General features: G+C 40.7%; 1 protein-coding gene across 2 annotated transcripts in view; it reads left to right on the forward strand.

Annotated features, from left to right (window-relative positions):
• The first annotated feature begins 1,175 nt into the window (after window positions 1-1,175).
• Window positions 1,176-15,000, forward strand: part of nrd1a (nardilysin a (N-arginine dibasic convertase)) — a 31,658-nt gene continuing 17,833 nt past the window's right edge. Inside the window, exons 1-15 of one of the 2 annotated variants that reach the window (XM_037532783.1) lie at window positions 1,176-1,244; window positions 2,610-2,919; window positions 4,719-4,980; window positions 6,888-6,969; window positions 7,984-8,137; window positions 8,603-8,676; window positions 9,107-9,202; window positions 9,421-9,543; window positions 9,873-9,930; window positions 10,025-10,098; window positions 10,283-10,352; window positions 11,008-11,085; window positions 13,529-13,649; window positions 14,009-14,067; window positions 14,919-14,973. In XM_037532783.1, coding sequence (XP_037388680.1) covers window positions 2,735-2,919; window positions 4,719-4,980; window positions 6,888-6,969; window positions 7,984-8,137; window positions 8,603-8,676; window positions 9,107-9,202; window positions 9,421-9,543; window positions 9,873-9,930; window positions 10,025-10,098; window positions 10,283-10,352; window positions 11,008-11,085; window positions 13,529-13,649; window positions 14,009-14,067; window positions 14,919-14,973 — 1,491 coding nt within the window. In that variant the 5' untranslated portion in view covers window positions 1,176-1,244; window positions 2,610-2,734. Of the gene's footprint in view, window positions 1,346-2,609; window positions 2,920-4,718; window positions 4,981-6,887; window positions 6,970-7,983; window positions 8,138-8,602; window positions 8,677-9,106; window positions 9,203-9,420; window positions 9,544-9,872; window positions 9,931-10,024; window positions 10,099-10,282; window positions 10,353-11,007; window positions 11,086-13,528; window positions 13,650-14,008; window positions 14,068-14,918; window positions 14,974-15,000 lie in introns of both variants that reach the window. The other variant, XM_037532784.1, reaches the window with a different exon arrangement.

Below are 15,000 nucleotides of genomic sequence, written 5' to 3' on the forward strand. Positions count from 1 at the left end.
GAGAGAGAGAGACAGAGAGAGAGAGAGAGAGAGAGAGAGAGAGAGAGAGACAGAGAGAGAGAGAGAGAGACAGATAGAGAGAGAGAGAGAGAGTGTGTTGTAGTGTTTTTGAGGAAATGGCGCCACCTGCTGGATTAAAGATTAGTCCGTGTATTTCAGCACGAGACTCATTAAAACTTAAAATTTACAAAAAATATAGAAAAATACACAAAATACATAAACACCATCTTCAGTTATATAATATATTAAATAATAATGATTAAATAGGCTTTATTTGACGTGTTATATATATTTAGTGTTGTAATGTATATATTTAGTGTTGTAATGTATATATTTAGTGGTGTAATGTGTATATTTAGTGATGTAATGTGTATGTTTAGTGATGTAATGTATATGTTTAGTGATGTAATGTATATATTTATTGAAGTAATGTATATAGTTAGTGATGTAATGTATATGTTTAGTGATGTAATGTATATATTCAGTGATGTAATGTATATATTTAGTGCTGTAATGTGTATATTTAGTGATGTAATGTGTATGTTTAGTGATGTAATGTATATATTTACCCGCGACCCTGACGGAGAAGCGGCTTAGTAAATGGATGGATGGATGTATATATTTAGTGATGTAATGTGTATATTTAGTGATGTAATGTATATATTTAGTGATGTAATGTATATGTTTAGTGATATAATGTATATATTTAGTGATGTAATGTATATGTTTAGTGATGTAATGTATATATTTATTGATGTAATGTATTTATTTAGTGATGTAATGTATATGTTTAGTTTAGTGATGTAATGTATATGTTTAGTGATGTAATGTATATGTTTAGTGATGTAATGTATATATTTAGTGATGTAATGTATATGTTTAGTGATGTAATGTGCATATTTAGTGATGTAATGTATATGTTTAGTGATGTAATGTATATGTTTAGTGATGTAATGTGTATATTTAGTGATGTAATGTATATGTTTAGTGATGTAATGTATATGTTTAGTGATGTAATGTATATGTTTAATGTTTGCCGTTTTATCGCTGCGTTGTTTTCGGTTCTTTCACTCTGACGCGAAATATACGTGGTGTGTCACGTGGCTCTTACTGTCCAATAGGAGACGTTGTTAAATATTTGTTCTCCGTGTCTGAGCCAATCAGAGCGCGCGGTATTGGAGCAGGGAGCCAATCAGAGGCGGCTGTGGTGTCGGGCTGGTGTGCTGAAGCAGGATCGTCTCACGGTGAGAAAAACTCTCCTAACTCTAATTCAGCGGAGTGAGTGATCAATACAGCCGCTCCGCGCGATCATCGATCAGCAGCGCAGCGATCAGAACCCAGACAGGTTAGAAATCAGCTAGATCGATCAGCTATGAGATCGGTCAGCTATGAGATCGATCAGCTCTGAGATCGGTCATCTCTGAGATCGATCAGCTCTGAGATCGGTCATCTCTGAGATCGATCAGCTCTGAGATCGATCAGCTCTGAGATCGGTCAGCTCTGAGATCGACGAGCTATGAGATCGGTCATCTCTGAGATCGGTCATCTATGAGATCGATCAGCTATGAGCTCGATCAGCTCTGAGATCGATCAGCGATGAGATCGATGAGCTATGAGATCGGTCATCTATGAGATCGATCAGCTCTGAGATCGGTCATCTATGAGATCGATCAGCGATGAGATCGATCAGCTCTGAGATCGATCAGCTATGAGATCGATAAACATAAATATGGTAAAAAAAATAAAAATCAGCTTATTTATAAAGTATTGATTAGACAAGCCAGGTATTCGATGATGATGATGATGATGATGATGATGATGATGATCTCTAATACTGATAATGCTGATCGTCTGATTGACGTTAACATTCGTAAAATCACTGTTTTCATATCCGTTTTGCAGCATAAATGTGCAGCTTTATGGTTTTCTTCTGTCTGAACTTCTGTCAGTTTCAGTTTTTAAGCACATCTTTGTTTTTGCTGATGATCGTCATGTGACGCTATTTGTGCTCTGGTTTATTTGGTGTTTCTCCTGCTTCCAGCAGCAGAGCTAGAAAACTCCAGCGCTGAGCTTTTGTGTGGTGTCACATGGTCAGTTGTTGAAGGGAAATGTACAGTGGTGGTGATGGGAACCAGGCGTCGCCATGACTACAACACAGATATAGACACTTTATTTACCATCCAGAACCTCCAGAGAACCTACACGAGTCTTCTGAGTTTATATGGAATGTTGATGATGTTGAATGTTGAAACCACTCAGAACGACTTACATCTTAATCACTTAATGATATGGAAATGTATTAGAAATGGGTGGAATTCTCAATTTAATCAGATGTGCGTGTGCAGTTTTGTGCTGGTTGCTGCTGATTAGAAGTTTCAGCTTTAACTGTTTTAAAACTTGTAAATGACTTAAATAAAAAAATAAAGAGGTTTGAAATGTTTGAACTCAGCCAGCAGATGGCGCAGTTCCTCCCCTCATGGAAGGTGTTTCTGATAAAGAGGCCAGCGAGGTATAAAGTAAATGGATGTAATAAACTGGACTGTCCAGTGTGTGTATTGAGATTGATCAGTTTACTGACCACCATCACTGAGTGTGTTTTTCTGCTGTAGGTCGATCGGTCAGCATTGCTGTGCGTGTGTTGACCGCGCTGGGTAACGGTCTGCTCCGGAACAGCGTTCGCCGTCCTTCACTGTTCCTTAGCTGCAGAGCTGCCAGACGCTACAGACTGTCCACCATGCCTCAGACCAACAAGTCCAAAAGTGCTGTGGTCAGCAGCTCCGCTCAGGCAGTCGGGCTGGAGCGAGGGGAGCCGCGGCCAGACCCCCCAGAACAACACATACTTCCAGAGGAGAGCGGTCAGGAAGGTAACCAGGGCGATGCTGACATCATAAAGTCACCCAGTGACCCCAAGCAGTACAGGTAATACACTACAGGAAGCGTAGGGGGCGACACGGCTTCTACTGTTTCATTTAAAAAGCTCTATAATGTTCATATGATCCACACAGTCGCTCTGACAGACTGTAATACACTACAGGAAGCGTAGGGGGCGATACGGCTTCTACTGTTTCATTTAAAAAGCTCTATAATGTTCATATGATCCACACAGTCACTCTGACAGACTGTAATACACTACAGGAAGCGTAGGGGGCGATACGGCTTCTACTGTTTCATTTAAAAAGCTCTATAATGTTCATATGATCCACACAGTCGCTCTGACAGACTGTAATACACTACAGGAAGCGTAGGGGGCGATACGGTTTCTACTGTTTCATTTAAAAAGCTCTATAATGTTCATATGATCCACACAGTCGCTCTGACAGACTGTAATACACTACAGGAAGCGTAGGGGGCGATACGGCTTCTACTGTTTCATTTAAAAAGCTCTATAATGTTCATATGATCCACACAGTCGCTCTGACAGACTGTAATACACTACAGGAAGCGTAGGGGGCGATACGGCTTCTACTGTTTCATTTAAAAAGCTCTATAATGTTCATATGATCCACACAGTTGCTCTGACAGACTGTAATACACTACAGGAAGCGTAGGGGGCGATACGGCTTCTACTGTTTCATTTAAAAAGCTCTATAATGTTCATATGATCCACACAGTCGCTCTGACAGACTGTAATACACTACAGGAAGCATAGGGGGCGATACGGCTTCTACTGTTTCATTTAAAAAGCTCTATAATGTTCATATGATCCACACAGTCACTCTGACAGACTGTAATACACTACAGGAAGCGTAGGGGGCGATACGGCTTCTACTGTTTCATTTAAAAAGCTCTATAATGTTCATATGATTTACACAGTCGCTCTGACAGACTGTAATACACTACAGGAAGCGTAGGGGGCGATACGGCTTCTATTGTTTCATTTAAAAAGCTCTATAATGTTCATATGATCCACACAGTTGCTCTGACAGACTGTAATACACTACAGGAAGCGTAGGGGGCGATACGGCTTCTACTGTTTCATTTAAAAAGCTCTATAATGTTCATATGATCCACACAGTCGCTCTGACAGACTGTAATACACTACAGGAAGCATAGGGGGCGATACGGCTTCTACTGTTTCATTTAAAAAGCTCTATAATTTTCATATGATCCACACAGTCACTCTGACAGACTGTAATACACTACAGGAAGCGTAGGGGGCGATACGGCTTCTACTGTTTCATTTAAAAAGCTCTATAATGTTCATATGATCCACACAGTCGCTCTGACAGACTGTAATACACTACAGGAAGCGTAGGGGGCGATACGGCTTCTACTGTTTCATTTAAAAAGCTCTATAATGTTCATATGATCCACACAGTCGCTCTGACAGACTGTAATACACTACAGGAAGCGTAGGGGGCGATACGGCTTCTACTGTTTCATTTAAAAAGCTCTATAATGTTCATATGATCCACACAGTCGCTCTGACAGACTGTAATACACTACAGAGGGTGGTTGTCTCTGCTGTGTTGGTTACAGTATCAGTTAACACCACGGAGCTGATATTAAATTATAACTGAACAGTAGAATAAATAAATAAAGGTAATAAAATACTGTTAATATCTTTCCTATTTATTTTCACATTCTCTTTCACTCTCTCTCTCTCTCTATCTGTCTGTCTGTCTGTCTCTCTCTCTCTCTCTCTCTCTCTGTCTCTGTCTCTGTCTCTGTCTCTCTCTCTCTCTCTCTCTCTCTCTCTCTCTCTCTCTCTCTCTCAGGTATATTGAGCTCAGTAATGGTCTGAAGGCTCTCCTGATCTCAGATCTCAGTGGTTCTGATGGAAAACCTGAGGATGAAGAAGAAGAAGATGATGATGATGATGATGAAGACGGGGAGGAGGAGGAAGGAGAGGAAGAGGAGGATGACTCTGGGGAGGGGACGGAGGAGGAGGAGGATGAGCTAGAGGAAGAACAAGATAGTGATTTTGAGGAGCTGAATGAGGAGGAGGAGGTGAAGAAGAAGAAAGGATCAGAGAAACAGGTCAGAACCATCTCACAAACACACACACACACACACGCACGCACACACGCACGCACACAATCACAAACACACACACACGCACACAATCACAAACACACACACACGCACACAATCACAAACACACACGCACACAATCACACACAAACACACACACGCACGCACACAATCACAAACACACACGCACAGTCACACACAAACACATGCACACAATCACAAACACACACGCACACAATCACACACAAACACATACACACAAACACACACACGCACACAATCACAAACACACACGCACACAATCACAAACACACACGCACACAATCACACACGCACACAAACACACGCACACAATCAAACACACACGCACACAATCACACACAAACACGTAAACACAATCACACACAATCACACACAGAATCACACACGCACACAATCACAAACACACACGATAACAAATACAAACACACACTCTCACACACACAATCACATAAGAAGAAGAAAGGATCAGAGAAACAGGTCAGAACCATCTCACAAACACACACACACACACGCACGCACACAATCACAAACACACACACACGCACACAATCTCAAACACACACACACGCACACAATCACAAACACACACACACGCACACAATCACAAACACACACGCACACAATCTCAAACACACACGCACACAATCACAAACACACACACACGCACACAATCACAAACACACGCACACAATCACAAACACACACGCACAGTCACACACAAACACATACACACAAACACATGCACACAATCACAAACACACACGCACACAGTCACACACAAACACATACACACAAACACACACACACACACAATCACAAACACACACGCACACAATCACACATACACACAAACACACGCACACAATCAAACACACACGCACACAATCACACACAAACACGTAAACACAATCACACACAATCACACACAGAATCACACACGCACACAATCACAAACACACACAATAACAAATACAAACACACACTCTCACACACACAATCACATAAGTGATGAGTGGTGTGTGTGTGTGTGTGTTTAAAGAGCCCATACTACTGAAACTGAGTTAGTTGTCGTTTCTAAGTGCTGTTGAGTTGTCAGTCGTACGGTTTGCCCCTCAGGACATTCTGACCTCCATGGAAGCTAAAGAGCAGAACGCTCCTGCTTTATTTCCCTAATTGTTGTCATGAAAATGTTTACATTTACATTTCCAGCGTTTAGCAGACGCTCTGATCCAGAATAAGAGCTTCGTCTGTCTAGAGAAAGTCTCTCTGCTAGATACCAGCAGGTTAGAGAGAGTTAAGACGGTCCTGAGCTCAGATGCTGATAGAAACACAGTCACTGATACAGAGAGAGAAGGAGCAGAGCTGAACTCAGAACTCTGAGCCGTACAACACAATACAATAACAATAAGATACAGTACAATAAACTACAGTACAATACAATAACAATAAGATACAGTACAATAAACTACAGTACAATAAACTACAGTACAGAGTGCAGTACAATAAAATAAGTGCAGCTTATGTTAAGATGTTCAGAACTGAGCTCGTTATGTTGATCACGGTAGCGAAGCCTGTTTCCCAGATAAAGAGACGCTGGAAAACGATGGTGTAGAAATGGATAATAAAAGCACTCGGAGAAGAATAAGTGAATGATGGGCTCTTCACGGGTCTGTACAGTGACAGCGAGCAGTCCGGACCCTCGGTGTCGAGTGTGTGTTGATTATGATGTTAAAGGTGCTCTGATCTGTGTGTGATTAATGTTGGAGTTCAGCTGTTTGTGAGGGAGAGTCTGTCTGTGAGGCCTATGAAGCTGATTCACTCTTTACACGTGTGTGTGTGTGTGTCTGTCTGTGTGTGTGTGTGTGAGACAGTCTGCAGCTGCGCTGTGTATTGCTGTGGGCAGTTTCAGTGACCCTGATGACCTGCCCGGCCTCGCACACTTCCTGGAGCACAGTGAGTTGAGGGGTGGGGGGTCACACAGAAGGACAGAGAAGCAGACAAACCGCTCACAGTGAGAGTCGGGCTAAAGTGCACACTCAAAAACGAGGGTTCTTCACAAGGGTTCTTTAGTAAAGAACATCTATGCAGCACCTAAAGGGTTTTATTATTATTATTATTGTTGTTGTTGTTATTTTTATTTTTTTATCATTACAAGTTTAACATTGTAACAGTAGAAGGACCCTTTATAAAAAGGTTCTACACAGAATCATATACAACACTTTCTTCATCAATCTGAAGAACCATTTCACCATGCGTAGACGTGCATGCTGCCTGTTACAGGAGCTCCAGTTCATGTTCTTTCGTTTTTGCTCGTAACTTTTCTTTACCTTTGTAATAGTTTATTTATTTGACGAGGCAATTTAGGGAAGCTGTGCCCTCTCGAAACATGCGAGTAGAGAGAGTTTTGGTCTGTTTTTTGGCCGTGAAAGCGTTTTCCTGCAATTTCCCCCTGGGATCAATAAAGGAATCTGAATCTGAATCTGAAAGGGTTCTTTGAGTGTTCATGGTTCTATAGAGAAACATTATTTTAATTACAGAACCCTTGAAGAACCATGTTTTTAAGGATGTGCAGCCTCCACACTGTTACACCTAAGACCCCCAAAGTACTCATAATCATATCACATCATAACTACATATAGTATCTATATTGTATCTATATAACATCCCCCATAGTTTCAATATCATGTTGACCTACTTCATCATCAGAATCTCAGTTCAGTCTGTATGATGATCACAGTATCTCAGGCTGAACTGGCCTTAATAATAATAATAATAATAATAATATAGAAGGTGATTCCATTTCATATTTTATTTACTGCGTTTTGTTTTTATTCTGTTTGTATTTTTTGTTCAGATAAACCAGTTTAATGGTTTAACACTTAGATGATCTCAGTCTGCAGTTCAGCACTGACCTTGTTTGCTGTGTGTGTGTGTGTGTGTGTGTGTGTGTGTGTGTGTGTGTATCAGTGGTGTTTATGGGCAGTGTAAAGTACCCGAGTGAGAACGGTTTTGATGCGTTCCTGAAGAAGCACGGGGGCAGTGATAATGCATCCACCGACTGCGAGAGAACCATCTTCCAGTTCGACGTGCAGAGAAAACACTTCAAAGAGGCGCTCGACAGGTCAGCACATAGCTTAATTATACAGTAATTACACACTTATTACACACAGTACATGCATTGTTAATTGATAAACAACTAGATCAGCTTATACATTATTTATACATTAATTACACAGTAAATACACTCAGTATTTCTTAATATATTCAGCTTACGGACTAATTTCACTTATTACAAATTAAATACTCAATCAAATGAATAGATACTAAATGCTTACTGATTAAATACTCAGCTTATACACTAATACATTAATGACACACTACATTTATTACACGTTAATAAGTCATCAATGAAGATACCAGCTTAACTTATGCACTAGTATAATATAGTGTATTATAATATTTAATATATTTAGCAATCTTACCTTAATAATCTGTTTATACATTAATTATAAACCCATTATTTCATAATTAATTGTTGTTATGTTTGTGTTGTTGTTGTCGTTGTCGTTGTCGTTGTCCTCGTCAGGTGGGCGCAGTTCTTCATCTGTCCTCTGATGATTAAAGACGCTATTGAGCGCGAGGTGGAGGCAGTGGACAGCGGTGAGTCTGAAAATGAATTGGATTTATTTACTGTTTAAATCACTCAAATCACTGTTTTCAGTAATAATCAAACCAGAAAAACATGAATTGATTGAACCGTAAAGAAAAGTTCAGTAATGTTTGTTGTGCAGAACAATAAACAGAGCTTCTAATAATAAGAATTAAGTTCTAATAAACTGAATATGTAGATTGTTTTTTTTCTTAATCCTGAAGTGGTGATCAAATCTCGAGGCCGATAAATTGATGAATAGATAATTGCAGTATGTAGTTTCTGGTGTTAGTGGTGAAAGTGAATGCTTATCAATGATTCTGATCAGTGAGTGTGAGGGTGTTTTTATCAGAGGTTTAGACTCAGGCTTTTAGTCCTGATCTGAATCCTGCAGTGTTGTATTGAAGCTGCAGCATTTTGTTTGCCCTGTGCGTGTTTCAGAGTATCAGCTTGCTAAGCCGTCGGACTCTCACCGTAAGGAGATGCTGTTTGGAAGCCTGGCGAAGCCCAACCACCCCATGAGCAAATTCTGCTGGGGTACGGAAACACACTGACCTTTTAACCTCCCTTAAAAAAAAAATCCATTCATTATTTAATGATCATGCAATAAATTGCAGCTGATATTTTCAAATAGTTTAGAAAAAGTTATTTTAAAAGTTATTATGATTATAATCTGCTCCTTTTGAGGTCACATTCTGATCTGATCTGTGTGGAAATTCTGTCGTGTTATAATGAAAGTGTTTGTGGTGTGTTAGGAAATGCACAGACTCTGAAAACAGAGCCAAAGAACAAGAAGATAAACGTCTATGAACGCCTGAGAGAGTTCTGGAAGAGGCATTACTCTGCTCACTATATGACCCTCGCTGTGCAGTCTAAAGGTAAATGCTCTGATTTATAAACACAGTGGGGTCATCTCACACTGAGGTAAATGAAGATTCAAACAGTGAAATAGAGGCTGTGATATAAACTACATGCAGTGAAATAGACAGTGAGGTAAGTAGTAAGGGAAGTGCATTGAGGCATCTGCAGGGAGGTAAATATTCTGATATAAATACTAATTTAAGTGCCATATTGACCCATGAATAATACTCTCATTCAACACTTTTATTGAAAATGCGCAGTTGTCAGTTTTGAAAGATTTCCAATGTACCAAACACCACTGTCCATTATCCAGCTGACCATGTGTGTCCTGCTGTTTCTCCTTTAGAAAAGCTGGACACGCTGGAGCAGTGGGTCAGGGAAATCTTCAGTGAAGTGCCAAACAAGTGAGTGTATTAACAGGTTTTCTCAAAGCAGTGTGTGATTATTATTAGTAGTATTATTATTTCCATTGTTATAATCATTGTTCTGTGGTTCCAGTGGTCTTCCAAAACCAGATTTTTCTGACCTTCTGGACCCCTTCGACACGCCGGTCTTCAATAAACTCTACAGAGGTACTATTCCAGTGCAGGGTGAAATAATGTCAGTAATGTTGTGTTTGAGAGGGGTTATGTGCTTGTTTTCCTCGCAGTGCCACTCTGAGTGTCACTTTGCTCTGTCCAACATAAAATACTGTACAAAAAAAATGTTGCCATGACTTTTTATAACTGTGTATACATTTCTGTTTGTATGCTGCAGTGGTTCCAGTGCGGAAAGTGCATGCCCTGACAATCACCTGGGCACTGCCTCCTCAGGAAAAGCACTACAGGTGAGTTCAGCTGGAATCGCCTTACTCCTGATTTTATCCAACCTTACCCCTGGTCTTACCTTGGCCTTACCCCTGATCTTATCCTGACCTTACCCCTGATCTTACCCTGGCCTTACCCCTGATCTTATCCTGGCCTTACCCCTGATCTTATCCTGGCCTTACCTTGATCTTATCCTGCCCTTACCCCTGATCTTATCCTGGCCTTACTGTGATCTTATCCTGGCCTTACTGTGATCTTATCCTGGCCTTACTGTGATCTTATCCTGGTCTTACCCCTGATCTTATCCTGGCCTTACTGTGATCTTGTCCTGGCCTTAGCCTGATCTTACCTCGGCCTTACCCCTGATCTTATCTAGTCTTTGTCATTACTGTGACCTTATTCTGGCTTACACTGACCTCAACTTACGCTTCTTTACATGACCTTACCTGTCTTCACTCATTTATAATAAATAATTGATTGATTTGTCCATTAATGTATATAAAACATTCACTGAAGATCTGTTTTGCATTAATTAAATTATTTAAGTCATCTAAAAACTTTCACAGGACAAATCAGTGTTTCTTTTGTGAGTGAGTTAAACTGAGGTGTGTGTGTGTGTGTGTGTGTGTGTGTGTGTGTGTGTGTGTGTCTCTCTCTCTCTCTCTGTTTGTTTAGAGTGAAGCCGCTGCACTACATCGCTTGGCTGATTGGTCATGAAGGAGCCGGTAGCATCCTGTCCCTGCTCAGGAAGAAGTATGTCTCGTTTATTCACTCGTATCATCACCTGGTGCTGGAAGTCACTCAGTAATGGGGATGTTAAGTATTGATAAGGAGACGCTGTTTTATTAAAACATATTACAGCATTATGCTGACTAAGACCCAATCATATTTCTTATTTTTACCCCTACCCCTTGTTTTTGAGTGTAACCCTTCCCTTTGAAACTGAGTTACGAGGGGTAGTTGTTGAAATCTTCCCCCTATGAAATGGGACAACCCTTCAAGAACCGGATATGTCATCAGGTGTCATCAGCGACTTTGACGTAAACAGACAGGACAAGGTTTTCCGGCCATTTCCAATACGCCGCCTCCAGCTGTGGTGATCTCACTTGTGTGTCACATGACAGGACAGGTGAATCACATTTAAAATAGCCTGGAAAATAATCAGGACATGTTTTCCTGCTTTGTCTCCAGACTATAGCAATAATGGTATATTGCACTGACATTTCATGTGAAGGAGACTGAAAAGCATCAGCGCTCAATATTCATTCACAACTTCAGTTTCACACATCAATAAAATGAGTCACCGAATAAACAACAGCACAAACAACAAACTACATTACCTCATTTACAGCTACTAGCAGTGCTCTGCAGGCGAACCTGCCCGTCTGCAGTGACAGCAGAGGGTAAAGTTCAGCTCCTCACTGCTTAAATACATTTAGAGCATCATTCGCCTTCAAAGAGGGGGGCAATTATTTATTATCACCACCAAGAATTCTTTGGTGATATGAAGCTGAACTTAGCTTTCTAATCGCCATCTTCATGATCGATTTCCCGTTCCACCTTAAATGGTGAGGCAACCTCAGGTACCAGAACATAACTGCTGTTTAACTGCAATTTCGCCAGGTAGTGACCGAGACATCAGCATATTACTAGCGATTTTTATGCGTGTTATGAAGGAAATGAGCATAAAACGCTATTACAGTGGTTCTTATAGCACAGCAGCTTTTTAACAGAGAAATACTCACATTTATGTGTCTCTTTGGTCGCTTGTGCAGCCATTTTGCTAATGATTCACAGGGCATTCTGGGAATTTTCTGATAACACTCAGTTTGTAGTGCCTCTGAAAAATCTCTGTCTGAAGGGCCAAACAGCCCCAACACTTCACCCTACCCCTCCATCTCAACAGCAATCGGGACACCCTACCCCACCCCTCCATCTCAACAGCAATCAGCACAACCCTACCCCTCCATCTCAACAACAATCCGGACACCCTACCCCTCCATCTCAACAACAATCGGGACACCCTACCCCTCCATCTCAACAGCAATCGGGACACCCTACCCCTCCATCTCAACAGCAATCAGGACAACCCTACCCCTCCATCTCAACAGCAATCGGGACACCCTACCCCACCCCTCCATCTCAACAGCAATCAGCACAACCCTACCCCTCCATCTCAACAACAATCCGGACACCCTACCCCTCCATCTCAACAACAATCGGGACACCCTACCCCTCCATCTCAACAGCAATCAGGACAACCCTACCCCTCCTTCTCAACAGCAATCGGGACAAGTGTTAGGGGCAAGGGGTGAAATGCGACTGGGCCTAAGAGTGTCTTTTTAAAAGGAAGAGATTAAATCTAGAAGGGGTGAAGAATTTCTATACAGATGAGCACAACATGGCTGTCTGTTGTCTCATTCCTTAGGACTGAGTAACTAGAGATTGTCTGCAGTCTGTCTTATCTTAGCTTTTGAAGAAGTAATGTAAATTTAGTTGTTAAGAAAGCTTATTGCAACCAGCTTTGCTAGTTATTTACAGAAACACGTGTTTCATAACATCAAAGTGCTTATAAAACAACAGGAATAAAATCAAGAGTTTATTGAAGTTGATTTATGGTGGTCACTGTAAGTTCAATCTGACCCTGTACCATTTACGCCAGAGTTGTGTGTTTTGCTGATTTGTTTATTTATGCATTCAATTATTTAGATATTTATAATTCAGCATCATTACAGGTTTAAAAACATATCATTAAAAACAATGAAGTAAAAGAAAGTTACAAACTATAGTTCTGAAAAATCCATACTATGTAAACATAACATCTAAAATAAGTAGCAAGCGTCTGTGAGGTATCAGACAGACCTGTTCGGGTTCAAGTCCAGACACAGCTGTTTGCGAGAGAGCGGTTAAAGAAAGCCACATGCGCTGCGACGTCTTAGCAGCCTGTTCTGATTCTGTTTTCTGAAGCTGTTCCAGGGTTTTTGTTGTGAGCTCTGGTGAACAGACTATACCAGGCCGGAGCTGCATATTCCTAAACACAGACCACAGAATCAGGAACACTGGATTTTTAAAGGTGGTGCAGGGAGAACAGCTTCCTGTTATCTGAAGTCGTTTTAGAGAAGCAGGAAGCAAAATATCAAAATGGCACAGGTTTTATTTGTGGTCACTTTGGGTCACTGTGAGTGTCTGTGTGCAGGTGCTGGGCAGTGGCTCTGTTCGGAGGAAACAGTGAGACGGGTTTTGATCAGAACTCCACCTACTCCATCTTCAGCATCTCCATCACTCTGACTGACGAGGGCTTCCACAACTTCTACCAGGTCAGAGTCGCCACCTCAAACTGTAGGAATGAAGTTTATTTGAATGTTGCACAAACTACTGAATTGTGATGAGAAACGTTGTTAAATAGCACAGAGCTTCATTTTGGAGAAATAGTAACTGGTCACATATCATACTAAGAATGTACAGTATTGGCATGTTATGATAATATTGTGGGATCTTAAGTGAATATTTGAATATTTTGATTTCCAGAGTCTCTGTTATAATCTGTTATGAGCTGCAGTCAGAAGCTAATGAAAGGAGCTGAGGTCAGAGGTTAATGAGGTCAGAGGTTAATGAGGGTGTAAGTGTTTATGGTAATGAAGGTTAATTTGTGGTAATGAAGGTTGATTGTGTGCAGGTAGCTCACCTGGTGTTTCAGTACCTGAGGATGCTGCAGACGCTTGGCCCTCAGCAGAGGTACAGAACCTTAACCTCACCTGTTCTCTATCCAAACTCACTGTTTATTTCTGTTATACTGCAAGAAATACAGACATTAACGAATATTTAATTGAATTACTTTCTTTATATCTAACAGAATCCTCTTTGTGTGTATGTAAACTTATTATTATTATTATGTAATAATAATAATAATCTTATTTCTTAAGATTTTTTTCGGAAATTAAAGGGTTCAAATTTTTGAAATCCACACGAGAAAATGATCCAGTCAGGATTGTTCTCCCTGTGGTATTCAGGTAGATTCAGCTGAGCTGCTCTCTCATTGGTCAGGACTTTAGGATCTGGACTGAATGCCTTACACTTTAGATTGACTACCAGCATAATTAGGAAGTGACAGATAAATTAACTAGTCATGCTCTGATTTACAATTTAAAGAGAATAAACATCACTCTGGTCCTTCCGAAGGTTCTAGATACCACACCAACTCTAAGCAGGTTCTGGTTAGTTGTTATGAATGTTAAACAGTGGCGGCGGCTCCACGCAGAACTCTGTAACACTGATACACACAAGCTCAGATACATGATGGTGTCTATTACAAACTTCAATTAAAACACATAGAATGACTTTTACAAGCTTCAGTGTCTGTAACAGAAAATGTTCTTGTGAATCATAAGATTAGTACTAGACGTCCCAGCATAAATCAACATCATTATAGATTTTATTCTCATTTTTTGAGTGTTTTGACGTTTGAGGTCTGAACTGAAGGATGAGCCCTAAGAAGTCATGGTTTTCCACTGAGGTTAGGATGTTCTACACTCGTCGACCTGCGCCTGTATTACAGTCTGATGGCCTGTTTTGTTATTTGAGTGCAGAATCTATGAGGAAATCCAGAAGATCGAGGAGAATGAGTTCCACTATCAGGAGCAGGTGAGATTAGCTTGGCCACATTAGCGT

This window comes from Pygocentrus nattereri, chromosome 2, assembly GCF_015220715.1.
Source record: "Pygocentrus nattereri isolate fPygNat1 chromosome 2, fPygNat1.pri, whole genome shotgun sequence".
Lineage (NCBI taxonomy): Eukaryota > Metazoa > Chordata > Actinopteri > Characiformes > Serrasalmidae > Pygocentrus > Pygocentrus nattereri.